General features: G+C 65.1%; 1 protein-coding gene across 6 annotated transcripts in view; it reads left to right on the forward strand.

Moving 5' to 3' along the window:
* The first annotated feature begins 21 nt into the window (after positions 1–21).
* Positions 22–26816, forward strand: part of BMP1 (bone morphogenetic protein 1) — a 36445-nt gene continuing 9650 nt past the window's right edge. Inside the window, exons 1-13 of one of the 6 annotated variants that reach the window (XM_090125782.1) lie at positions 22–204; positions 6341–6535; positions 10101–10257; positions 11863–12041; positions 12133–12238; positions 13128–13252; positions 16177–16292; positions 17856–17958; positions 19343–19459; positions 21418–21563; positions 22732–22927; positions 23000–23125; positions 25562–25722. In XM_090125782.1, the coding sequence (XP_089981908.1) occupies positions 69–204; positions 6341–6535; positions 10101–10257; positions 11863–12041; positions 12133–12238; positions 13128–13252; positions 16177–16292; positions 17856–17958; positions 19343–19459; positions 21418–21563; positions 22732–22927; positions 23000–23125; positions 25562–25722 (1863 nt within the window). In that variant the 5' untranslated portion in view covers positions 22–68. Of the gene's footprint in view, positions 205–6340; positions 6536–10100; positions 10258–11862; positions 12042–12132; positions 12239–13127; positions 13253–16176; positions 16293–17824; positions 17959–19342; positions 19460–21417; positions 21564–22731; positions 22928–22999; positions 23126–25561; positions 25723–26816 lie in introns of those variants that run through there. The other 5 variants (XM_090125783.1, XM_090125785.1, XM_090125784.1 and 2 more) reach the window with 5 other exon arrangements.

Below are 26816 nucleotides of genomic sequence, written 5' to 3' on the forward strand. Positions count from 1 at the left end.
AAAAAAAAAAAGGGGAAAAAAAAAAAAAAAGCCAAAAAAACTCCGCCGCCTCCCCGCCGCCGAGCGCAATGGCCGCGGTGCGGGGCTGCGCGCTGCTCCTCGCGCTGCTGCTGCTGCGGGGCGCGGGGCGAGCGGGAGCCGTGCGGGGCGAGGAGGAGGAGGAGGACGAAGAGCTGCGGGGCGGCCGCGATCCGTGCAAAGCGGGTACGGAGCGGTGCGGGGGGGGGAGGTGCGGGTACGGAGCGGTGCGGGGGGGGGAGGTGCGGGAACGGAGCGGTGCGGGGGGGGGAGGTGCGGGAACGGAGCGGTGCGGGGGGGGGAGGTGCGGGAAGCGGGGAGCCGCACGGCGGGTGTCAATTTTGGGGCTTGCGGGGCGTTGCGGGGGGGGGAAGTGGGGACCCCCCCCCCACCGAAAAGCAGCGCGGCGGAGTGCGGGATTTTTTTTGTTTTTTTTGCGGGGGGTGCGGTAACAAAGCGGCCCGTTGTGGGGGGGGGACACGGGATCCCGCAGCGGATTTTTGTGCGGGTTCCGGTCGGGGAAGGAAAAGTGAACGCTGAGCTGCGGGGGGGTTGGAACGAAGTTGGGGTTGGGGGGGGGGGGTCCCAAAGCCAATGGGGGATTTGTGGGGCCGGACGGGTTTGTAGGGCCGCCGCTGCCCCCCCCCCCCCCCCCCCCGCCGGCTGTGGGTCACCGTGCGGCCACGTCCCCACGCCCCCCCCCCCCTCACCCCCCCCAGCGGCGCTGCTGGGGGCCCCAAGGTTTGCGCTCCCCCCCCAGCAATGGGGTCCCGGACCCCCATCCCGCCCCAACCCCCCCCAACCCCCCCCAAACCCCGTCCCCACGTGGCACCTCGTGTCCCCCAGCATCCGTGGTCGCCGTGGTAACCCCCCCCCCCGTGACCCCCCCGCAACCACGCGGCCCCCCTTCAGGGATGGGGGCTGGGGGTCCGGACCCCCCCCACCCCCTCCTGGCTGCATTGAGGAGCCCCCAGCCCCCCCCCATTGCCCCCCTCTTGTCTCCCAGCTGCCCCCCCGTTGCCCCCCACTCACCTTTCCCCAGCTATCGCCCCCCCATCGCCCCCCATCGCTCCCGTTTTGCCCCCCCGTCTCCCAGCTGCCCCCCCATTGCCCCCCGTTGCCCCCCACTCACTTTTCCCCCCTATCGCCCCCCCATCGCCGCCCCATCGCCCCCCATTGCCCCCCCGCCACCCCCCTTTTGGCCCCCCTGCCCCCCCATTGCCCCCCACTCATCTTTCCCCCCCATTGCCCCCCTTGTCTCCCAGCTGCCCCCCCGTTGCCCCCCAGCCCCCCCATCGCCCCCCCCATTGCCCTCCCTTGCCCCCCACCCACCTTTCCCCCCATCGCCCCCCGCCACCTCCCTTTTGCCCCCCCTTGTCTCCCAGCTGCCCCCCATCACCCCCCATTGCCCCCCACTCACCTTTCCCCCCCTGTCGCCCCCCCATTGCCCCCCATTGCCCCCCCACCGCCCCCTTTTGCCCCCCAGTCTCCCAGCTGCCCCCCATCGCCCCCCATTGCCCCCCATTGCCCCCTGCTGCCCCCCAGCCCCCCCTTATTGCCCCCCCATTGATCCCAAGCCCACCCCGGCCATCCCCCATCCCCGCCCCCCCCCCAAATCCCAAAACCCCAAAATGTTTCCCTTTCCCACCCCATAACCCCTGTGTGCCGGCTGGGGGCGTGGGGGGGAAATGGGGGGGGTTGGGGGGGCACAGCGGGGTCTGCAGGGTTGGGGGTCCCACACTGCAATGGGGTTTGGTCCCTTATAGGGTCGGGAGAAGCTCAGACCCCACACTGCAATGGGGTTTGGTGCATAATGGGGTCAGGAGAGGCACAGACCCCACACTGCAATGGGGTTTGGTTTATAATAGGGTCAGGAGAGGCACAGACCCCACACTGCAATGGGGTTTTGTCCCTAATAGGGTCAGGAGAGGCACAGACCCCACACTGCAATGGGGTTTGGTTTATAATAGGGTCAGGAGAGGCACAGACCCCACACTGCAATGGGGTTTTGTCCCTAATAGGGTCGGGAGAAGCTCAGACCCCACACTGCAATGGGGTTTGGTCCCTAATAGGGTCGGGAGAAGCTCAGACCCCACACTGCAATGGGGTTTGGTCCATAATGGGGTCAGGAGAGGCGCAGACCCCCACTGGGGTTTGGTGCGGTTCGGGGCTTATAGGGCCATGCTGTGGGGTTGGCAGCGGCGCAGACCCCATAGCGCTGTGGGGTTTGGTGCAGTTCAGACCCTATGGGGCAGCGCTGTGGGGTTGGGCGCCCTGCAGCCCCACAGTGCTCTATGGGGCCGTGCCTCAGTTTCCCCGCAGTGCGGGGTTTGGCCCCAAAGCAGCGGGGTGATGGGGCCGCGGTTGTGGGGTCGCGGTTGTGGGGTCGCGGTTGTGGGGTTGCGGGGCTCTGTGGGGTGCGGGGCTCTGTGGGGTGCGGGGCTCTGTGGGGTGTGGGGCCGCTCAGCTGTGCGGGCTGCAGGGGGGAGGGGGTGCATTCCTGACATAACTGCCGGGATGCGGCCCTATAGATGGCTGTAGGGTCGCCTATGGGGCACGGCTGCCCTCCATGGGATCCCTGGGCTCCAGGGGGCTGCTGGGCCCCAAATGTGGGTTGGCCCACTGTGGGGTCCTGTGCCCTATAGCCCCGATCCTATAGCTCTAATCCCACAGTCCTGACCCTATAGCCCTGATCCTATAGCCCTGATCCTATAGCCCCAATCCTACAGTCCTGACCCTATAGCCCCGACCCTATAGCCCTGATCCTATAGCTCCCATCCCATAGCTCAAACCCCACAGCCCCAACCCTATAGCCCCAACCCTATAGCCCCAACCCTATAGCCCCAACCCTATAGCCCCAACCCCATAGCTCAAATCCCACAGCCCTTACCCCTATGGCCCCAATCTCACAGCCCCAATCCCACAGTCCTGATCCTATAGCCCCGACCCCATAGCTCAAATCCCACAGCCCCAATCCCACAATCCTGATCCCACAGACCCTGATCCTATAGCCCTGACCCCACAGCCCCGACCCCACAGCCCCAACCCCACAGCCCCAACCCCACAGCCCCAATCCTATAGTCCCGACCCCATAGCCCTGACCCCATAGCCCGGACCCCAAAACTCAAATCTCACAGTCCTGACCCCATAGCCCTGATCCTATTATCCCAATCCCATAGCCCTGATCCTATAGCCCTGATCCCACAGCCCTGATCCTACTGCCCCAACCCCATAGCCCTGATCCTATAGTCCTGACCCCATAGCTCCGACCCCATAGCCAGACCCCATAGCCCTGATCCCATAGCCCCAAACTCTCAGCCCCGACCCCATAGCCCCGACCCCATAGCTCCGATCCCACAGCCCCGACCCCATAGCCCTGACCCCATAGCCCGACCCCATAACCCCAAGCTCTCAGCCCCGACCCCACAGCCCTGACCCTGCAGTTTCAGCCCCACAGTCCTGACCCTACAGCTCCAACCCCATAACCCCGACCCCGCAGTTCAGATCCCAGCTGTGGGGTGGGGGGGGGGTTTGTGGGGTTTGTGGGGGTTGTGGGGGTTGTGGGGTGGGGGGGGGGTTGTGGGGTTTTTGGGGGTTGTGGGGTGGGGGGGGGGTTGTGGGGTTTGTGGGGTTTGTGGGGGTTGTGGGGTGGGGGGTGGTTGTGGGGTTTGTGGGGGTTGTGGTGTGGGGGGGGGTTTGTGGGGTTTTTGGGGGTTGTGGGGTTTGTGGGGTTTGTGGGGGTTGTGGGGTTTTTGGGGGTTGTGGGGTGGGGGGTTGTGGGGTTTGTGGGGGTTGTGGGGTGGGGGGGCAGCGCCCGCGTCCGCTCCGACGTGGACGTTTCCGACTCCAAGGCGGGGCGGCCCTACAGCCCTTAAAGGGGCCGCGGCCCCGATCCCAAACCCCGCACGCCGGATTGGGGTCGCGCGGTGCCGCGGTCGCGGATCGGCGCCCCGTTCTGCTGCAAAGCCGCGGGCGCGGGGACCCCCCCCCCCCCCACGACCCCCCGCATCCCCCCAACCCCACAACGGGCGGACAGACGGCCGGGCGGACAGACGGACAGGCGCCCCCCCCCCCCCCAGCACGGCGCTGAGTCCGCGCCGCCGGGAGCGCCGCCCCACGGGGAGGGCGGGGGGGGAAGGGGGTGTTTGGGGTCTGGGATCAATGGGGTGGAGGGAAGGGGGATGTATGGGGTCTGAGCTCAGTAGGATGGGGGATATATGGGGTCTGAGAACAGTAGGATGGGGAAGGGGGATATATGGGGTCTGGGATCAGTGGGATGGAGGGAAGGGGGATATATGGGGTCTGAGTTCAATGGGAAGGGGGATATATGGGGTCTGAGATCAGTGGGTTGGGGAAGGGGGATATATGGGGTCTGAGATCAATGGGGTGGGGGAAAGGGGGGTGTATGGGGTCTGGGATCAGTGGGGTGGGGGAAAGGGGGTCTGAGCGCAGTGAGGTGGGGGAAAGGGGGATATATGGGGTCTGAGCTCAATGGGGTGGGGGCTATATGGGGTCTGGGATCAGTGGGGTGGGGAAGGGGGGTGTATGGGGTCTGAGATCAGTGGAGTGGGGGAAAGGGGGGTATATGGGGTCTGAGATCAATGGGGTGAGGGGTGTATGGGGTCTGAGCTTAATGGGAAGGGGGGAAGGGGGATATATGGGGCCTGAGCTCAATGCAATGGGAAGGGGGATATATGGGGTCTGAGAACAGTGGGGTGGGGGAAAGGAGGATATATGGGGTCTGAGCTCAATGGGAAAAGGCATATATGGGGTCTGAGCTTAGTGGGGTGGGGGATATATGGGGTCTGAGCTCAATAGGAAGGGGGATATATGGGGTCTGAGATCCTTGGGAAGGGGGTTATATGGGGTCTGAGATCAGTGGGGTGGGGGTATGGGGTTATATGGGGTCTGAGTTCAACGGGGGGGAAGGGGGATTATGGGGTCTGTGGGGTCCAAGTCACGAGTTTAGGGCTCCCAAATCCTCGGCTTTGGGGTCGCGGTGCCCCAAACAGGTGGAGCTCCTGGCTCAGGGGTTCCCCTTATGGGGTCGTGCTTATAGGGTTACCCAGCACTGGGTGGGTGCAGGGTCCTGGTGCCCCATGGGTTCCCCTTATGGGGCTGTGATTATAGGGTGGCCCAGCGCCCCAGGGGTTCCCCTTATAGGGCCATGATTATGGGGTTGCCCAGCTCTGGGTGGGTGTGGGGTCCCGGTGCCCCAGGGGTTCCTCTTATGGGGTCGTGCTTATAGGGTTGCCCAGTGCTGGGTGGATGCAAGGTCCTGGTGCCCCATGGTCCCCCTTATGGGGCTGTGCTTATAGGGCAGCCTAGCGCCCCATGGTCCCCCTTATGGGGCTGTGCTTATAGGGCATCCCATCGCCCCATGGCCCCCCTTATAGGGCCGTACTTATGGGGCAGCCCAGCGCTGGGTGGGCGTGGGGTCCTGGTGCCCCATGGGTTCCCTTTATAGGGCTGTGCTTATAGGGCAGCCCATCACCCCATGGTTCCCCTTATAGGGCTGTACTTACGGGGTGGCCCAGTGCTGGGTGGCTGTGGGGTCCCGGTGCTCCAGAGATTCCTTTTATAGGGCCATGCTTATAGGGTTACCCAGTAATGGATGGATGCAGGATCTTGGTGCTCCTTGGGTTCCCCTTATAGGGCCGTACTTATGGGGCAGCCCAGTGCCCCATGGTTCCCCTTATAGGGCCGTACTTTTGGGGTTACGCAGTGCTGAGTGGATGTGGGGTCCTGGTTCCCCATGGTCCCCCTTATGGGGCTGTGCTTATAGGGCATCCCATCGCCCCATGGCCCCCCTTATAGGGCCGTGCTTATGGGGCAGCCCAGTGCTGGGTGGGTGTGGGGTCCTGGTTCCCCATGGTCCCCCTTATGGGGCTGTGCTTATAGGGCATCCCATCGCCCCATGGCCCCCCTTATAGGGCCGTGCTTATGGGGTGGCCCAGCGCCCCATGGTTCCCCTTCTAGGGCCATGCTTATAGGGTTACCCCGTAATGGGTGGGTGTGGGGTCCCGGTGCCCCATGGTTCCCCTTATAGGGCTGTACTTATGGGGTGGCTCAGCACTGGGTGGCTGTGGGGTCCCGGTGCCCCATGGCCCCCCTTATAGGGCCGTGCTTATGGGGCAGGCCAGCACTGGGTGGGTGTGGGGTCCTGGTGCCCCATAGGTTCCCCTTCTAGGGCCGTGCTTATGGGGTTACCCCGTAATGGGTGGCTGTGGGGTCCCGGTGCCCCATGGCCCCCTATAGGGCCGTGCTTATGGGGCAGCGCAGCGCTGGATGTCGCCCCACACCCCGTTGCTCCGCCCCACAGCCGCGTTCCTTGGTGACATCGCCCTGGACGAGGAGGACCTGCGGCTCTTCGCGTCCCCGCCGCGGCCCCAAAGCGCCGGCCCTACAGCCGCCCACCCCACAAATCCCCTCCGCCGCCGCCGCGCCGCCACGTCCCGCCCTGAGCGCGTGTGGCCCGACGGCGTCATCCCGTACGTCATCAGCGGGAACTTCAGCGGTGAGCGGCCCTACGGATGGGGGCTGGCGCTGGGCGGCCTGAAAGTGGGGGGGCCGATGTGGGGGGGCCTAAAAGTGGGGGGACCTGAAAGTGGGGGGGCCTGAAAGTGGGGGGGGCCGAAAGTGGGGGGGCCTAAAAGTGGGGGGGCCTGAAAGTGGGGGGACCTGAAATTGGGGGGGCCTGAAAGTGGGGGGACCTGAAATTGGGGGGGCCTAAATCTGGGGGGGCCTAAAAGTGGGGGGACCTGAAAGTGGGGGGGCCTGAAAGTGGGGGGGGATGAAAGTGGGGGGACCTGAAATTGGGGGGACCTGAAATTGGGGGGCCCTGGTGACGGGGCGCTCTGTAGGGTCGCTCTGTAGGGTCGTGGTGATGGTGGCACTCTGTAGGGTCACAGTGACAAGGTGCTCTGTAGGGTCGTGGTGACAGGGTGCTCTGTAGGGTTGCTCTGTAGGGTTGTGGTGGTGCTTTGTAGGGTCCCAGTGATGGGTGGCGCTTTGTAGGGTCCTGGTGATGGTGGCGCTCTGTAGGGTCACAGAGATGGGGCGCTCTGTAGGGCCCTGGTGATAGGCGGCACTTTGTAGGGTCCTGGTGACGGGGCGCTCTGTAGGGTCACTCTGTAGGGCCCTGGTGATAGGCGGCGCTCTGTAGGGTCCCAGTGACGGGGTGCTCTGTAGGGTTGCTCTGTAGGGTCCTGGTGGCACTCTGTAGGGTCGTGGTGGTGCTTTGTAGGGTCATGGTGACAGGGCACTTTGTAGGGTCCTGGTGATGGTGGCACTCTGTAGGGTCGTGGTGACGGGGTACTCTGTAGGGTTGCTCTGTAGGGTCCTGGTGGTGGGGCGCTCTGTAGGGTCACTCTGTAGGGTCGTGGTGATGGTGGCACTCTGTAGGGTCACAGAGATGGGGCGCTCTGTAGGGTCCTGGTGATGGATGGTGCTCTGTAGGGTCGTGGTGGTGATCTGTAGGGTCGTGGTGACAGGTGGTGCTCTGTAGGGTCACTCTGTAGGGCCCTGGTGATAGGCGGCACTTTGTAGGGTCGTGGTGACAGGTGGTGGTCTGTAGGGTCCTGGTGGCGCTTTGTAGGGTCCCAGTGATGGGTGGCGCTCTGTAGGGTCACAGTGACAGAGCACTCTGTAGGGTCGTGGTGATGGTGGCGCTCTGTAGGGTCCTGGTGATGGGGCGCTCTGTAGGGTCGCTCTGTAGGGTCGTGGTGGCGCTTTGTAGGGTCCCAGTGATGGGCGGCGCTCTGTAGGGTGGCAGTGGCAGGGCTCTGTAGGGTCACTGTAGGGTCATGGTGGTGCTCTGTAGGGTCGCTCTGTAGGGCCGCTCTGTAGGGCTGCTCTGTAGGGTGGCGGCGCTGTGTAGGGCCGCTGTGTAGGGTCGCTCTGTAGGATCACTCAGTAGGGTCACACTGTAGGGTGGCGACGCTCTGTAAGGTCGCTGTGTAGGGTCGCTCTGGTAGGGCTGCTCTTAGGGTGGCGGCGCTCTGTAGGATCACTCTGTAGGATCTCTGTAGGATCACTGTAGGATCGCTGTAGGATCTCTGTAGGATTGCTGTAGGATCTCTGTAGGGTCGCTGTAGGATCTCTGCAGGGTCGCAGTAGGGTCGCTGTGGGATTGCTGTAGGGTCGCTGTAGGATCTCTGTAGGATCTCTGTAGGATCACTCTGTAGGGTCGCTGTAGGGTCGCTGCAGGGTCGCTGCAGGGTCGCTGCAGGGTCTCTGTAGGATCGCTGTAGGGTCGCTGTAGGATCATTGTAGGATCGCTGTAGGGTCGCTGTAGGATCGCTGTAGGGTCGCTGTAGGGTCGCTGTAGGGTCGCTGTAGGGTCGCTGTAGGATCGCTGTAGGGTCGCTGTAGGATCGCTGTAGGGTCGCTGTAGGGTCGCTGTAGGATCGCTGTAGGATCGCTGCAGGTCGCTGTAGGATCTCTGTAGGATCACTCTGTAGGGTCGCTGTAGGATCTCTGTAGGTCGCTGTAGGGTCACTGCAGGTCGCTGCAGGTCGCTGTAGGATCTCTGTAGGATCTCTGCAGGTCGCTGTAGGGTCGCTGCAGGTCGCTGTAGGGTTGCTGTAGGATCTCTGTAGGATCTCTGCAGGTCGCTGTAGGATCTCTGTAGGATCACTCTGTAGGGTCGCTGCAGGTTGCTGCAGGTCGCTGTAGGGTCGCTGTAGGATCTCTGTAGGTCGCTGTAGGATCTCTGTGAGGTCGCTGTAGGATCTCTGTAGGATCTCTGTAGGATCTCTGTAGGTCGCTGTAGGGTCGCTGCAGGTCGCTGTAGGATCTCTGTAGGATGTCTGTAGGGTCGCTGCAGGTCGCTGTAGGATTGCTGTAGGGTTGCTGTAGGATCTCTGCAGGGTCGCTGTAGGATCGCTGCAGGTCGCTGTAGGATCGCTGTAGGATCTCTGTAGGGTCTCTGTAGGGTCGCTGTAGGTCGCTGTAGGATCTCTGTAGGGTCGCTGTAGGATCTCTGTAGGGTCTCTGCAGGTCGCTGCAGGTCGCTGTAGGATTGCTGTAGGGTCGCTGTAGGGTTGCTGTAGGGTCGCTGTAGGATGTCTGTAGGGTTGCTGCAGGTCGCTGTAGGATCTCTGTAGGATCTCTGTAGGATCTCTGTAGGATGTCTGCAGGTCGCTGTAGGATCTCTGCAGGTCGCTGTAGGGTCACTGCAGGTTGCTGTAGGGTCACTGCAGGTCGCTGTAGGATCTCTGTAGGATCTCTGCAGGTCGCTGTAGGATCTCTGCAGGTGGCTGTAGGGTCACTGCAGGTCGCTGTAGGATTGCTGTAGGGTCGCTGTAGGATGTCTGCAGGTCGCTGTAGGATCTCTGTAGGATCTCTGTAGGATCTCTGTAGGATCTCTGTAGGATGTCTGCAGGTCGCTGTAGGATCTCTGCAGGTCGCTGTAGGGTCACTGCAGGTCGCTGTAGGATCTCTGTAGGATCTCTGTAGGATCTCTGCAGGTCGCTGTAGGATCTCTGCAGGTCGCTGTAGGGTCACTGCAGGTCGCTGTAGGATCTCTGTAGGATCTCTGTAGGATCTCTGTAGGATCTCTGTAGGATCTCTGCAGGTCGCTGTAGGGTCACTGCAGGTCGCTGTAGGGTCACTGCAGGTCGCTGTAGGATCTCTGTAGGATCTCTGTAGGATCTCTGCAGGTCGCTGTAGGATCACTGCAGGTCGCTGTAGGGTCACTGCAGGTCGCTGTAGGGTCACTGCAGGTCGCTGTAGGATCTCTGTAGGATCTCTGTAGGATCTCTGCAGGTCGCTGTAGGATCACTGCAGGTCGCTGTAGGGTCACTGCAGGTCGCTGTAGGGTCACTGCAGGTCGCTGTAGGATTGCTGTAGGGTCGCTGTAGGATGTCTGCAGGTCGCTGTAGGATCTCTGTAGGATCTCTGTAGGATGTCTGCAGGTCGCTGTAGGGTCACTGCAGGTCGCTGTAGGATTGCTGTAGGGTCGCTGTAGGATCTCTGCAGGTCGCTGTAGGATCGCTGCAGGTCGCTGCAGGTCGCTGCAGGTCGCTGCAGGTCGCTGCAGGTCGCTGCAGGTCGCTGCATGGGCCGTGTTGGTGCCGCAGCGGGCGCAGTGCGGCGCAGCTCAGTGTCCCGCGCCGCAGGCTCGCAGCGCGCCGTGTTCCGGCAGGCCATGCGGCACTGGGAGCGCCACACCTGCGTCACCTTCCTGGAGCGCAGCCACGAGGACAGCTACATCGTCTTCACATACCGGCCCTGCGGGTGCGGCGGGGCTGCGGGATCTGTGGGGCGATGGGGGACCCAGCGCTCATTGGGGTTGGGGTCATATATAGGGCAGTTATGGGGCTGCGGGATCTGTGGGGCTTATGGGGGAGCCTGTGGTCAGGGGGGTTGGGGTGATGCTGCCCCACATATAGGGCAGTTATGGGGCTGGGGGATCTGTGGGGCAATGGGGGAGCCCGTGCTCAGTGGGGTTAGGGTGATGCTGCCCCACATATAGGGCAGTTATGGGGCAGAGGGATCTGTGGGGCGATGGGGATGGGGGAGCCCATGGTCAGGGGGTTTGGGGTCATGGTAACCCACATATAGGGCAGTTATGGGGCAGGGAGTCTTCCATGGGGTGAGGGGGATGGGGGACCCAATGCTCAGTGGGTTGGGATCGTGTTATCCCAAATATAGGGCAGTTATGGGGCAGGGGGTTCTGTGGGGTGATGGGGATGGGGGAGCCCATGGTCAGGGGGGTTTGGGGTCGTGGTGCCCCACATATAGGGCAGTTATGGGGCTGGGGGTCTTTTGGGGAATGGGATGGGGAACCCAATTCTCACTGCATTTGGGGTCTTGGTTTTGGGGCACTTATGGGGCAGGGGTTCCTGTGGGGATGGGGAAGCCAATGGCTGGGGGTCTTTTGGGGTTGGGTGGGGGCACCCAATTCTCGCAGGCTTTGGGGTCGTGGTTTTGGGGCACCTATGGGGCAGAGGTTCTGCTTTGGGGATGGGGAACCCAACGGTGGACGGGTTTGGGGTCCCACATGTGGGGCAGCTGTGGGGCTGGGGGTCTTTTAGGGTTGGGGTTGGGGGCACCCAATTCTCGCTGGCTTTGGATCGCGCTTTTGGGGCACCTATGGGTCAGAGGTTCCCCTTTGGGGATGGGGAACCCAATGGTGGATGGGTTTGGGGTCCCATATGTGGGGCAGCTGTGGGGCTGGGGGTCTTTTGGGGATGGGGGCACCCAATTCTTTTGGGGTCTTGGTTTTGGGGCACCTATGGGACGGGTTCCTCTTTTGAGGCCATAGGGATGGGGAACCCAATGGTGGATGGGTTTGGGGTTGCAGTGCCCCATATATGGGGCAGCTGTGGGGCTGGGGGTCTTTTGGGGATGGGGGCACCCAATTCTCACTGGGTTTGGGGTCTTGGTTTTGGGGCATTTATGGGGCAGAGTTTCCCCTTTGGGGATGGGGAACCCAACGGTGGATGGGTTTGGGGTCCCACATGTGGGGCAGCTGTGGGGCTGGGGGTCTTTTGGGGATGGGGGCACCCAATTCTTTTGGGGTCTTGGTTTTGGGGCACCTATGGGACGGGTTCCTCTTTTGAGGCCATAGGGATGGGGAACCCAATGGTGGATGGGTTTGGGGTCCCACATGTGGGGCAGCTGTGGGGCTGGGGGTCTTTTGGGTTTGGGGGCACCCAATTCTCGCATGCTTTGGGGTCGCCCTTTTGGGGCACTTATGGGGCAGAGTTTCCCCCTCGATGTCGGGACGCCACGCATGGAATCCACCCCCAACCCGCAGCGGCGCCGCGCCTCCAGCACCCAGATTTGGGGCGGGGGTCCCAACGCCGCCCCCCCCCCATGACCCCCCCCGCCCCCCAGGTGCTGCTCCTACGTGGGGCGGCGCGGGGGGGGCCCGCAGGCCATTTCCATCGGGAAGAACTGCGACAAGTTCGGCATCGTGGTGCACGAGCTGGGCCACGTCATCGGCTTCTGGCACGAGCACACGCGGCCCGACCGCGACCAGCACGTCGCCATCATCCGCGACAACATCCAGCCAGGTGCCCCACATCGCCCCCCCCTGCGCCCCACACCGCTATGGGGCGGCCCCACGGCGCTGCGCCCCCCAACCGCGCCGCCGCCGCCCCGCAGGGCAGGAGTACAACTTCCTCAAGATGGAGCCGGAGGAGGTGGAGTCGCTGGGGGAGACGTACGACTTCGACAGCATCATGCACTACGCCCGCAACACCTTCTCCAGGTGCTGCCCCACTGCGCCCCACTGCGCCCCACTGCGCCCCATAGCGCCCCATAGCGCCCTGCTTTGCCCTGCCCCACTGCGCCCCACTGCGCCCCATAGCGCCCTAGAGCGCCCTGCTTTGCCCTGCCCCACTGCGCCCCACTGCGCCCCATAGCGCCCCATAGCGCCCTGCTTTGCCCTGCCCCACTGCGCCCCACTGCGCCCCATAGCGCCCCAGAGCGCCCTGCTTTGCCCTGCCCCACTGCGCCCCACTGCACCCCATAGCGCCCCAGAGCGCCCTGCTCTGCTTGGCCCCATAGCGCCCAATAGCGCCCTGCTCTGCTCAGCCCCACAGCGCCCCATAGCACCCTGCTTTGCCCTGCCCCATAGCACCCCGCTGCACCCCATAGTGCCCTGCTCTGCCCTGCCCCATAGCGCCCTGCTGTGCTCTGCCCCACTGCGCCCCACTGTGCCCCATAGCGCCCCGCTCTGCTCGGCCCCATAGCGCTCCATAGCGCCCCATAGCGCCCCATAGCGCCTTGCTCTGCTCTGCCCCATAGCGCCCCGCTGCGCCCCGCTGCGCCCCATAGCGCCCTGCTGTGCTCTGCCCCATAGCACCCCATAGCACCCCATAGCACCCTGCTTTGCCCTGCCCCATAGCACCCCGCTGCGCCCCATAGCACCCCACAGCACCCCATAGCACCCCATAGCGCCCCATAGCACCCCATAGCACCCCACAGCACTGCGCTGTGCCCCATAGCACCCCATAGCACCCCATAGCACCCCATAGCACCCCACAGCCCCATAGCTCCCCATAGTGCCCCACAGCCCCCCAGCACCCCGCTGTGCCCCATGGCGCCCCCTGTGTGGCGGTGCTGATCCGCGCCCCACGGCGCCGCGCTGCCCGCAGGGGGATTTTCCTGGACACCATCCTGCCCAAATACGACGTGAACGGCGTCCGGCCGCCCATCGGGCAGCGCGCGCGGCTCAGCAAAGGCGACATCGCGCAGGCCAGGAAGTTGTACCGCTGCCCCGGTGAGCCGCGCTGCGGCCGGGAAGCCGTGGGGTGAATCTGTGGGGCGAATCTGTGGGGTGAATCTGTGGGGTGAATCTGTGGGGCGAATCTGTGGGGTGAATCTGTGGGGCGAATCTGTGGGGCGAATCCATGGGGCGAATCCGTGGGGCGAATCTGTGGGGCGAATCTGTGGGGTGAATCCATGGGGCGAATCCGTGGGGTGAATCCGTGGGGTGAATCCGTGGGGCGAATCTGTGGGGCGAATCTCTGGGGCGAATCTGTGGGGTGAATCCATGGGGCGAATCCGTGGGGTGAATCTGTGGGGCGAATCTCTGGGGCAAATCCATGGGGCAAATCCGTGGGGCGAATCCATGGGGCGAATCTGTGGGGCGAATCTGTGGGGTGAATCCGTGGGGCGAATCTGTGGGGTGAATCCCTGGGGCGAATCTGTGGGGCGAATTTGTGGGGCGAATCTGTGGGGTGAATCCATGGGGCGAATCTGTGGGGTGAATCCGTGGGGCGAATCTGTGGGGCGAATTTGTGGGGCGAATCTGTGGGGTGAATCCGTGGGGCGAATCTGTGGGGCAAATCTATGGGTGAATCCATGGGGCGAATCTGTGGGGTGAATCCGTGGGGTGAATGCATGGGGCGAATCTGTGGGGTGAATCTGTGGGGTGAATCTGTGGGGTGAATCCATGGGGCGAATCCGTGGGGTGAATCCGTGGGGTGAATCCATGGGGTGAATCTGTGGGGCGAATCCATGGGGCGAATCTGTGGGGCGAATCCGTGGGGCGAATCTGTGGGGTGAATCCGTGCGGCGAATCCGTGGGGCGAATCCGTGGGGCGAATCTGTGGGTCGAATCTGTGGGGCGAATCTGTGGGGTGAATCCATGGGGCGAATCTGTGGGGCGAATCTGTGGGGTGAATCTATGGGGCGAATCCGTGGGGCGAATCTGTGGCGCGAATCCATGGGGCGAATCTCTGGGGCGAATCTGTGGGGTGAATCCATGGGGCGAATCTGTGGGGTGAATCCGTGGGGCAAATCTGTGGGGCGAATCTGTGGGGTGAATCCATGGGGCGAATCCATGGGGCGAATCCGTGGGGTGAATCCATGGGGCGAATCTATGGGGTGAATCCATGGGGCGAATCAGTGGGGCGTGTTTATAGGGAGCACCTGTGGGGTGAATCTATGGGGCGAATCTGTGGGGTGTGTTTATCGGGAGCATCCGTGGGGCGAATCTATGGGGCGAATCCATGGGGCGTGTTTATAGGGAGCATCTGTGGGGTGAATCTGTGGGGTGAATCCGTGGGGCAAATCCGTGGGGCGAATCCGTGGGGCGAATCTGTGGGGCGAATCTATGGGGCGAATCCGTGGGGCGAATCCATGGGGTGTGTTTATAGGGAGCATCTGTGGGGCGAATCTATGGGGTGAATCCATGGGGCGAATCTATGGGGTGAATCTATAGAGTGTATTTATGGGGCGAATCTATGGGGTGTGTTTATAGGGAGCATCTGTGGGGTGAATCTGTGGGGTGAATCTATGGAGTGTATTTATGGGGTGAATCTGGGGGCTGAATCTATGGGGCGAATCTATGGCACAAATCTACGGGGTGAATCTATGGGGTGAATCCAAGAAGTGAATTTATAGGGAGCGTCTGTGGGGTGAATCTGTGGGGTGTGTTTATAGGGAGCATCTGTGGGGTGAATCTGTGGGGTGAATCCATGGGGTGAATCCATAGAGTGTATTTGTAGGAAGCATCCGTGGGGCAAATCCGTGGGGTGAATCCAGAGTGTATTTATAGGGAGTGTCTGTGGGGTGAATCTGTGGGGCAGATCTATGGGGTGAATCTATGGGGTGAATCCAAGGAGTGTATTCATAGGGAGCATCTGTGGGGCGAATCTGTGGGGTGAATCTGTGGGGTGCGTCCATGCGGAGTGTCTGTGGGGCACATCTATGGGGCGCATCTATGGGGCACGTCATCTAACGGGGCAGAGCTAATGGGGTGCATCATCAGTGGGGCGCATCTGTGGGGCGCATCTATGGGGCGCATATATGGGGCGCATCAGTGGGGCGCACCCATGGGTCGCGTTGCACCCCCCAGAGCCGCACCCACTGCAGCATCGCTGCGGCTCTGCTGTTTGTGGGGCGCCAGCTGGGGGGGGCGGAACCTCTGCCCCCAACCTGTGGGGCTGTGGGGCGATGTGGGGCTGTGGGGTTGTGGGGCGGTGGGGTTGTGGGGCTGTGGGGTGTGATGTGGGGCGCTGTGGGGTGGTGAGGTTGTGGGGCTGTGGGGCAGTGAGGTTGTGGGGCGGTGGGGTGCTGTGGGGATGTGGGGCAGTGGGTTTGTGGGGCGATGTGGGGCGCTGTGGGGCTGTGGGGTTGTGGGGCGGTGGGGCTGTGGGGCGCTGTGGGGCGCTGTGGGGCAGTGGGGCGGTGAGGTTGTGGGGCGGTGGGGTGGTGGGGCTGTGGGGCGCTGTGGGGCTGTGGGGTTGTGGGGCGGTGGGGTTGTGGGGCTCTGTGGGGCACTGTGGGGCGGTGGGGCGGTGAGGTTGTGGGGCAGTGGGGTTGTGGTGCTGTGGGGCGCTGTGGGGCTGTGGGGTGGTGGGGCTGTGGGGTGCTGTGGGGTGCTGTGGGGCGGTGAGGTTGTGGGGTGCTGTGGGGCTGTGGGGTGGTGAGGTTGTGGGGCGGTGAGGTTGTGGTGCTGTGGGGCGCTGCGGGGCTGTGGGGTGCTGTGGGGCGCTGTGGGGCGGTGAGGTTGTGGGGCGCTGTGGGGCTGTGGGGCAGTGTGGGGTGCTGTGGGGCAGTGGGGTTATGGGGCGCTGTGGGGCGCTGTGGGGCTGTGGGGCGGTGGGGTTGTGGGGCTGTGGGGCGCTGTGGGGCAGTGAGGTTGTGGGGCGCTGTGGGGCGGTGGGGCGGCGCCGCTCTCACTCAGCTGCACGGCAGCGTGCGGGGAAACCCTTCAGGACAGCCAGGGGAACTTCTCGTCGCCGCAGTTCCCCAACGGCTACCCGGCGCACGCGCACTGCGTCTGGCGCATCTCCGTCACCCCGGGAGAGAAGGTGCCACCCCAAACCTGCACCCCAAACCACAGCCCAACCTGCACCCCAACCTGCGACCCCAAACCTGCACCCCAAACCACAGCCCAACCTGCGACCCCAAACCTGCGACCCCAAACCTGCACCCCAAACCACAGCCCAACCTGCGACCTCAAACCTGCGACCCCAAACCTGCACCCCAAACCACAGCCCAACCTGCACCCCAACCTGGGACCCCAACCCCGCAACCCCAAACCTGCACCCCAAACCCGCACCCCCAACCTGCACCTCAACCCTGCACCCCAACCTGGGACCCCAAACCCGCGACCCCAAACCTGCACCTCAAACCCGCGCCCCCAAATCCTGCGTCCCCAACCTGCAACCCAGAACCCAGGACCCCAAACCTGGACCCCAAACCCGTGTCCCAAACCTGCACCCCAAACCCAGGACCCCAACCTGGGACCCCAACCTGGGACCCCAACCCTGCACCTCAAACCTGCGTCCCCAAATCCTGCATCCCAAACCCAGGACCCCAACCCTGGGACCCCAAACCCGCACCCCAAACCCGCACCCCACTGACGGCTTTGGGGTCCCCCACAGGGGCCGCAGTCCCTATAGGGCACGGGGGGAGCTCGCCCCACGCTCCCGCCCCATCGATCACCCCACACTTTGCCCCCACCCCATAGATCCCCCTGCCCCTCACCCCCAACCCCATATGTGACCCCCCCTCACCCCATAGACCCCCACCCCCACACATGACCCCCCTCACCCCATAAATCCCCACCCCATGTTACCCCCCCTCACCCCACAGACCCCCACCCCCATATGTGACCCCCCCACCCCATAGATGCCCCCCACCCACACATGACCCCCCCTCACCCCACAGACCCCCCACGTGACCCCCCACCCCACAGACCCAGTCCATACATGACTCCCCTCACCCCATAGACCCCCACCCCATACATGACCCCTCCTCACCCCACAACCCCACCCCACAGTGCCCACCCACCCCATACATGACCCCCACCCCCCATGTGACCCCGCCTCACCCCATAGACCCACTCCGTACACGACCCCCCACTCCACAGACCCCACCCCACAGTGGCCCCCCACCCCATACATGAATCCCCCCACCCCACAGACTCCCCCCACGTGAGCCCCCACCCCACAGACCCCCACCCCATACATGACCCCCCCTCACCCCACAGACCCCCACCCCACATGTGACCCCTCCTCACCCCATAGATCCACTCCATACACGAACCCCCCACCCCACAGACCCCCACCCATACATGACCCCCCACCCCACAGAGCCCCCCACGTGAGCCCCCACCCCACAGACCCCACCCCACAGTGCCCCCCCACCCATGCAGGCCCCCCACCCCACAGACCCCACCCCACAGTGCCCCCCCACCCCATACACGACCCCCTCCCACCCCACAGACCCCCATCCATACATGAACCCCCACCCCACAGACCCCACCCCACAGTACCCCCCCACCCATGCAGGCCCCCCCCCCCACAGACCCCCACCCCACACACGACCCCCCCCCCAGACCCCCGCCCCACCGACGCCGCTGCCCGCAGATCCAGCTGAACTTCTCGGTGCTGGACGTGTACCGCAGCCGGCTGTGCTGGTACGACTACGTGGAGGTGCGCGACGGCTTCTGGAGGAAGGCGGCGCTCAGAGGTGCCACAGCGCCACCCCAAACCCGTGGGACCCCAAACCTGTGGGACCCCAGACCCGTGGGACCCCAAACCCCAATGGGACCCCATGTAACAGTGGGACCCCAGACCTGTGGGACCCCAAACCTGTGGGACCCCAGACCCGTGGGACCCCAAACCCGTGGGACCCCATGTAACAGTGGGACCCCAAACCCCAGTGGGACCCCAGACCCGTGGGACCCCAAACCTGTGGGACCCCAGACCTGGGGACCCCAGACCCGTGGGACCCCAAACCCGTGGGACCCCAAACCTGTGGGACCCCATGTAACAGTGCGACCCCAGACCTGTGGGACCCCAAACCTGTGGGACCCCAAATCCCAGTGGGAATCCATATAACAGTGGGACCCCAAACCCCAATGGGACCCCAAACCTGTGGGACCCCAAACCTGTGGGACCCCAGACCTGTGGGACCCCAGACCTGTGGGACCCTAAATCCCAGTGGGACCCCAAACCCATGGGACCCCAAACCCGTGGGACCCCAGACCCGTGGGACCCCAAACCTGTGGGACCCCAAACCTGTGCGACCCCAAACCCCAGTGGGACCCCAAACCCGTGGGACCCCAAACCCCAGTGGGACCCTGTATAACATTGGGACCCCAAACCCCAGTGGGACCCCATGCAACAGTGGGACCCCAAATCCCAGTGGGAATCCATATAACAGTGGGACCCCAAACCCCAATGGGACCCCAAACCCGTGGGACCCCAAACCTGTGGGACCCCAAACCCCAGTGGGACCCCAGACCCGTGGGACCCCAAACCCCAATGGGACCCCATGTAACAGTGGGACCCCAGACCTGTGGGACCCCAGACCTGTGGGACCCCAAACCTGTGGGACCCCAAACCCGTGGGACCCCATGTAACAGTGGGACCCCAAACCCCAGTGGGACCCCAGACCCGTGGGACCCCGTATAACATTGGGACCCCAAACCCGCGGGACCCCAGACCCATGGGACCCCAAACCCCAGTAGGACCCCATGCAACAGTGGGACCCCAAATCCCAGTGGGGCCCCACGTCCCAGTGCCCACCCCAATCCCAGCCCCCTCCCCATCGCGCATCCTGCTCCCCATGCATGTTGTGCCCCACAGCTGCCCCATAGCTGCCCCATAGCCGCCCCATAGCTGCCCCATAGCCGCCCCATAGCCACCCCATAGCCCTGCCCCATAGCCCTGCCCCACAGCCGCCCCATAGCTGCCCCATAGCCCTGCCCCATAGCCGCCCCATAGCCGCCCCATAGCCCTGCCCCATAGCCCTGCCCCATAGCACCTCCCCATAGCACCTCCTCACAGCCGCCCCATAGCCCTGCCCCACAGCCGCCCCACAGCCGCCCCATAGCGCGGTCGTGGCGCAGGCCGGTTCTGCGGCAACAAGCTGCCCGAGCCCATCGTGTCCAGCGACAGCCGCCTGTGGGTCGAGTTCCGCAGCAGCAGCAACTGGGTGGGGAAGGGCTTCTTCGCCGTCTATGAAGGTCTGTGGGGCGGCCGTGGGGCGGGAGGGGGGCGGGAGTGGGGGGGGGAGTGGGGTGGGAGTGGGGTGGGAATGGGGTGGTTGTGGGGTGGTTATGGGGTGGGAATGGGGTGGCTGTGGGATGGTTGTGGGGTGGTGGTGGGGTGGGAATGCGGTGGGAATGGGGTGGTTGTGGGGTGGGAATGGGGTGGTTGGGAATGGGGTGGGAATGGGGTGGCTGTGGGGTGGTTATGGGGTGGCTGTGGGGTGGTTGTGGGGTGGTTGTGGGGCGGCTGTGGGGCGGCTATGGGGCAGTTATGGAGCAGCTATGGGACAGCTATAGGACATTCATGGGGCGGCTATGGGGCGGCTATGGGGCAGCTGTGGGGCAGCTATGGGGCGGCTATGGGGCAGCTATGGGGTGGCTATGGGGCAGCTGTGGGGTGGCTATGGGGTATCTATGGGGCAGCTATGGGGAGGCTATGGGGCAGCTATGGAGCAGCTATGCGGCAGTTATGGAGCAGCTATGGGGCAGCTCTAGGACATTCATGGGGCAGCTATGGGGTCGCCATGGGGCAGCTATGGGGCGGCTGTGTGGCAGCTATGGGGCAGCTATGGGGCAGCTATGGGGTGGCTATGGGGCAGCTATGGGGCGGCTATGGGGCAGCTGTGTGGCAGCTATGGGGCAGCTATGGGGCAGCTGTGGGGCGGCTATGGGGCGGCTGTGGGGCGGCTGTGGGGCAGCTGTGGGGCAGCTATGGGGTCGCCATGGGGCGGCTATGGGGCGGCTGTGTGGCAGCTATGGGGCGGCTGTGGGGCGGCTGTGGGGCAGCTATGGGGCGGCAGCTATGGGGCGGCTATGGGGCAGCTATGGGGCGGCTATGGGGCAGCTATGGGGCGGCTATGGGGCGGCTGTGTGGCAGCTATGGGGCAGCTATGGGGTAGCTATGGGGCGGCTATGGGGCAGCTGTGTGGCAGCTATGGGGTGGCTATGGGGCGGCTGTGTGGCAGCTATGGGGCGGCTATGGGGCAGCTATGGGGCGGCTGTGTGGCAGCTATGGGGCAGCTATGGGGTAGCTATGGGGCGGCTATGGGGCAGCTGTGTGGCAGCTATGGGGCAGCTATGGGGCGGCTGTGTGGCAGCTATGGGGCAGCTATGGGGCGGCTGTGTGGCAGCTGTGGGGCAGCTATGGGGCAGCTATGGGGCAGCTATGGGGCGGCTGTGGGGCGGCTGTGGGGCAGCTGTGGGGCAGCTATGGGGTCGCCATGGGGCGGCTATGGGGCGGCTGTGTGGCAGCTATGGGGCGGCTGTGGGGCGGCTGTGGGGCAGCTATGGGGCGGCAGCTATGGGGCGGCTATGGGGCAGCTATGGGGCAGCTATGGGGCAGCTATGGGGCGGCTATGGGGCGGCTGTGTGGCAGCTATGGGGCAGCTATGGGGTAGCTATGGGGCGGCTATGGGGCAGCTGTGTGGCAGCTATGGGGTGGCTATGGGGCGGCTGTGTGGCAGCTATGGGGCGGCTATGGGGCAGCTATGGGGCGGCTGTGTGGCAGCTATGGGGCAGCTATGGGGTAGCTATGGGGCGGCTATGGGGCAGCTGTGTGGCAGCTATGGGGTGGCTATGGGGCGGCTGTGTGGCAGCTATGGGGCAGCTATGGGGCGGCTGTGTGGCAGCTGTGGGGCAGCTATGGGGCAGCTATGGGGCAGCTGTGTGGCAGCTATGGGGCGGCTATGGGGTGGCTATGGGGCAGCTGTGTGGCAGCTATGGGGCGGCTATGGGGTGGCTATGGGGCAGCTGTGTGGCAGCTATGGGGCGGCTATGGGGCAGCTATGGGGCGGCTGTGTGGCAGCTGTGGGGCGGCTATGGGGCAGCTATGGGGCGGCTGTGTGGCAGCTGTGGGGTGGCTATGGGGCAGCTATGGGGTCGCCATGGGGCGGCTGTGGGGCAGCTGTGTGCTCAGCAGCCGCGGGTGCCTGCAGCCATCTGCGGCGGGGACGTGCACAAGGACAGCGGCCACATCCAGTCCCCCAATTACCCCGACGATTACCGGCCCAGCAAGGTGTGCGTGTGGCGCATCGCCGTGCCGGGCGGCTTCCACGTGGGGCTCAGCTTCCAGGCCTTCGAGGTGCGGCTGGGGGGGGTGGGGGGATGGGGCGGGTATGGGGGGGTATGCGGGCTATGGGGGGGTATGGGGGGCGTATGGGGCGGGTATGGGGGGGGCATGGGGCGGGTATGGGGCGGCTGTGGGGCGGGTATGTGGGGGTATGGGGGTGGATATGGGGGGGGTATGGGGTGGATGTGGGGCGGGTATGGGGGGGTATGGGGCGGGTATGGGGGTGGATATGGGGCGGGTATGGGGCGGGCATGGGGGGGTATGGGGGGGTATGGGGGGGGTTTGGGGTGCGTATGGGGCGGGTATGGGGCAGGTATGAAGTGGATATAGGGTGGACATGGGGTGGATATGGGGCGGGTATGGAGTGGGTATGGGGGTGGGTATGGGGCGGGTATGGGGCGGGCATGGGGGGGGTATGGGGCACATATGGGGCAGGTATGGAGCGGGCATGGGGCGGGTATGGGGGGGGTATGGGGCGGCTGTGGGGCAGGTATGGAGCGGGCATGGGGCGAATATATGGTGGATATGGGGCGGGTATGGGATGGATATGGGGCTGGGTATGGAGCAGATATGGGGCGGGTATGGGGCGGGTATGGGGTGGATATGGGGCGGCAGTGGGGCTCTGCAATGGCTGTGGGGCAGCAGTGGGGTGGTGATGGGATTCTATGCGATGCGTATGAGTTTTTTATGGGGTGGCCGTGGGGTTCTGTGGGGCAGCAGCGTGGCCGCTCAGCCCCCTATGGGAGCAGCACTAACAGCGCCCCATATGGGAGCAGCACTAACAGCGCCCCCTGTAAGAGCAGCACTGATAGCGCCCTCTATGGGAGCAGAGGGGAACAGCGCCCCCTATGGGAGCAGCACTGACAGCGCCCCCTATGGGCGCACACGGGAACAGCGCCCCCTATTGGAGCGGAGGGGAACAGCGCGCCCTGTTGGAGCAGCACCGACAGCGCCCCCTGTAGGCGCAGAGGGGAACAGCGCCCCCTATGGGCGCAGAGGGGAACAGCGCCCCCTATGGGCGCAGAGGGGAGCAGCGCCCCCTATGGGCGCAGAGGGGAACAGCGCCCCCTATGGGCGCACACGGAGCAGCGCCCCCTATGGGCGCACACGGAGCAGCGCCCCCTATGGGCGCACACGGAGCAGCGCCCCCTATGGGCGCAGCGCTGACAGCCGCCCGCAGATCGAGCGCCACGACAGCTGCGCCTACGATTACCTGGAGGTTCGCGACGGCGCCTCGGAGTCCGACGCCCTGATCGGCCGCTTCTGCGGCTACGAGAAACCCGACGACATCAAGAGCAGCTCCAACCGCCTGTGGCTGAAGTTCGTATCCGACGGCTCCATCAACAAGGCGGGATTCGCCGTCAGCTTCTTCAAGGGTGGGGGTCGGGGGGCGCGGGGGGGGCGGGGGGCGGCGCGGGGCGGCGCTGAGCCGCGCGGTTTCCCCGCAGAGGTGGACGAATGTTCGCGGCCCAACAACGGCGGCTGCGAGCAGCGCTGCATCAACACGCTGGGCAGCTACAAGTGCGGCTGTGAGCCCGGCTACGAGCTGGCGGCCGACAAACGGCGCTGCGAGGGTGAGAGCCGCCCCATAGCTGCCCCATAGCTGCCCCATGGCCACCCCATAGCTGCCCCATGGCCGCCCCATAGCTGCCCCATAGCTGCCCCATGGCCACCCCATAGCTGCCCCATGGCCGCCCCATAGCTGCCCCATAGCTGCCCCATGGCCGCCCCATAGCTGCCCCATAGCTGCCCCATAGCTGCCCCATGGCCACCCCATAGCTGCCCCATGGCCACCCCATAGCTGCCCCATGGCCGCCCCATAGCTGCCCCATAGCTGCCCCATGGCTGCCCCATAGCTGCCCCATGGCCACCCCATAGCTGCCCCATGGCCGCCCCATAGCTGCCCCATAGCTGCCCCATGGCTGCCCCATAGCTGCCCCATGGCCACCCCATAGCTGCCCCATGGCTACCCCATAGCTGCCCCATGGCTGCCCCATAGATGCCCCATGGCCACCCTATAGCTGCCCCATAGCTGCCACACGGCCGCCCCATGGCTGCCCCATAGATGCCCCATGGCTGCCCCATAGCCGCCCCATAGCTGCCCCATGGCTGCCCCATAGATGCCCCATAGCTGCCCCATGGCTGCCCCATAGATGCCCCTTGGCTGCCCTATAGCTGCTCTATAACTGCCCTATAGCAGCCCCATGGCCACCCCATAGCTGCCCTATAGCCACCCCATGGCCACCCTATAGCTGCCCCATAGCCGCCCCATAGCCGCCCCATAGCCGCCCCATAGCTGCCCCATAGCTGCCCCATGGCCATCCCATAGATGTCCCATAGCTGCCCTATAGCTGCCCTATAGCAGCCCCATGACCACCCCATAGCCGCCCCATAGCTGCCCCATAACCACACCATGGCCACCCTATAGCTGTCCTATAGCAGCCCCATGACCACCCCATAGCTGCCCCATAGCTGTCCCATGGCCGCCCCATAGCTGCCCCATAGTTGCCCCATGGCTGCCCCGTAGCTGCCCCATAGATGCCCCATGGCTGCCCTATAGCTGCCCTATAGCTGCTCTGTAACTGCCCTATAGCTGCCCCATGGCCACCCCATGGCCGCCCCATAGCTGCCCCATAGATGCCCCATGGCCACCTCATGTCTGCCCCATGTCTGCCCCATAGCCACCCCCATGTCCATCCCACCCTGTGGCACCCCGCTGTGTCACCCCACATCACCCCATGTCACCTTTCCGCACCCCCTGCCACCCGCAGCCACCCATCACCCCCCAATATCACCCCCCACCCCATGGCATCCCTTGGCGCCCCACAGCACTGCAGGCATCCATGTTACCCCATGGCGCCTCTTTGACACCCACAGCCACCCCATGGCACCTTCATGGTGTCCCATGTCACCCCATAGCACCCCCAGTCCCCCCCGTGTCCCCCCGTGTCACCCCACTGCCTCCCCATGGCACCCCATGGCACCCCATGGCACCCCACACACCCTGCCACCCCACAGCACCCCGTATCACCCCATCACCCCACGGCACCCAATCACCCAACCCTTAACCCTCACCCTGACCCCAAATCTAACCATAAAACCCGACCCCAACCATGAAACTCTGACCCTGGTCCTGTCCCCTAACCGTGACCCTGACCCTAACCCTGACCCCCACCCCCACCCTGACTCCGACCCCCATCCCGACCCCAACCCCCCCTGGTGACCCCAACCCGCATCACGACCCCAACCCCCACCCTGACCCCCACCCCCATCCCGACCCCAACCCCACATCCTGACCCTAACCCGCATCCTGACCCCAACCTCCCATCCCGACCCCAACCCCCCCCCTCCTGACCCCAACCCCCATCCTGACCCCGACCCCCATCCCGACCCCAACCCCACCTCCTGACCCTAACCCGCATCCCGACCCCAACCCCCCCTCCTCACCCCAACCCCGCATCCTGACCCCCACCCCCCCTGGTGACCCCAACCCCCCTCCTGACCCCAACCCCCCATCCCGACCCCAACCCCCCTGGTGACCCCAACCCGCATCCCGACCCCAACCCCCCCTCCTCACCCCAACCCCGCATCCTGACCCCCACCCCCCCTGGTGACCCCAACCCCCCTCCTGACCCCAACCCCCCATCCCGACCCCAACCCCCCTGGTGACCCCAACCCGCATCCCGACCCCAACCCCCCTCCTGATCCTAATCCGCATCCTGACCCCAACCCCCCCTGGTGACCCCAACCCCCCATCCTGACCCCAACCCCCATCCCGACCCCATCCCCACATCCTGACCCCAACCCCCACCCTGACCCCAACTCCCATCTGGACCCCAACCCCCCCACCGTGACCCCAACCCCGCATCCTCACCCCAACCCCCACCCTGACCCCAACCCCGCCTCTTGACCCTAACCCGCACCTTGACCCCAACCCCCACCCTGACCCCACCCCCCGTCCCGTCCCGACCCTCGCCCCCCCGCCCCCCGTCACCTGGCCGTTCCCGCAGCCGCCTGCGGGGGTTTCCTGACGAAGCTGAACGGCTCGATCTCCAGCCCCGGCTGGCCGCACGGTTACCCCCCCAACAAGAACTGCGTCTGGCAGCTCGTGGCCCCCACGCAGTACCGCATCTCGCTGCGCTTCGACTTCTTCGAGACCGAGGGCAACGACGTGAGCCGCGGGCCGCCCCCGTGTCACCCCCACCCCCGTGTCACCCCCACCCCCCGTGTCACCCCCAACCCCCGTGTCACCCCCACCCCCCGTGTCACCCCCACCCCCGTGTCACCCCCACCCCCGTGTCACCCCCACCCCCGTGTCACCCCCAACCCCCGTGTCACCCCCACCCCCGTGTCACCCCCACCCCCCGTGTCACCCCCAACCCCCGTGTCACCCCCACCCCCGTGTCACCCCCACCCCCCCGTCACCCCCACCCCCGTGTCACCCCCACCCCCATCACCCCCCCACCCCCCATCACCCCCACCCCCCGTGTCACCCCCAACCCCCGTGTCACCCCCACCCCCCGTGTCAGCCCCCCACCCCCCATCACCCGCCCACCCCCCTGTCATCCCCACCCCCCGTGTCACCCCCACCCCCCCGGTATCACCCCCCCAACCCCCGTGTCACCCCCCCCACCCCCCATCACCCCCACCCCCCTGTCACCCCCACCCCCCGTCACCCCCACCCCCCCGGTGTCACCCCCCCACCCCCCATGTCACCCCCACCTCCCTGTCACCCCCTCACCCCCCATCACCCCCACCCCCCGTCACCCCCACCCCCGTGTCACCCCCACCCCCATCACCCCCCCACCCCCCATCACCCCCACCCCCCGTGTCACCCCCAACCCCCGTGTCACCCCCACCCCCCGTGTCACCCCCACCCCCCATCACCCCCCCACCCCCCGTCAGCCCCACCCCCCTGTCACCACCCCACCCCCCCTGTCATCCCCACCCCCCCCCATGTCACCCCCACCCCCACGGTGTCACCCCCCCAACCCCCGTGTCATCCCCCACCCCCCATCACCCCCACCCCCCTGTCATCCCCACCCCCCCCGTGTCACCCCCCCAACCCCTGTGTCACCCCCACCCCCCATCACCCCCCGGCTCACCTCCTGGGTCACCTCCCCCTCTCACCCCCCTGCATCACCTCCTTGTGTCACCCGTGTCACCCCCCCGTGTCACCTCCCTACGCCACCAGCTCCACCCTCTGTGTCACCCCCCCCCCATGTCACCCCTCTGTGTCAACCCCCCATCTCACCCCCCATCTCA

This window comes from Phasianus colchicus, chromosome 27 (assembly GCF_987193195.1).
Source record: "Phasianus colchicus chromosome 27, bPhaCol1.hap1.1, whole genome shotgun sequence".
Classification (NCBI taxonomy): domain Eukaryota; kingdom Metazoa; phylum Chordata; class Aves; order Galliformes; family Phasianidae; genus Phasianus; species Phasianus colchicus.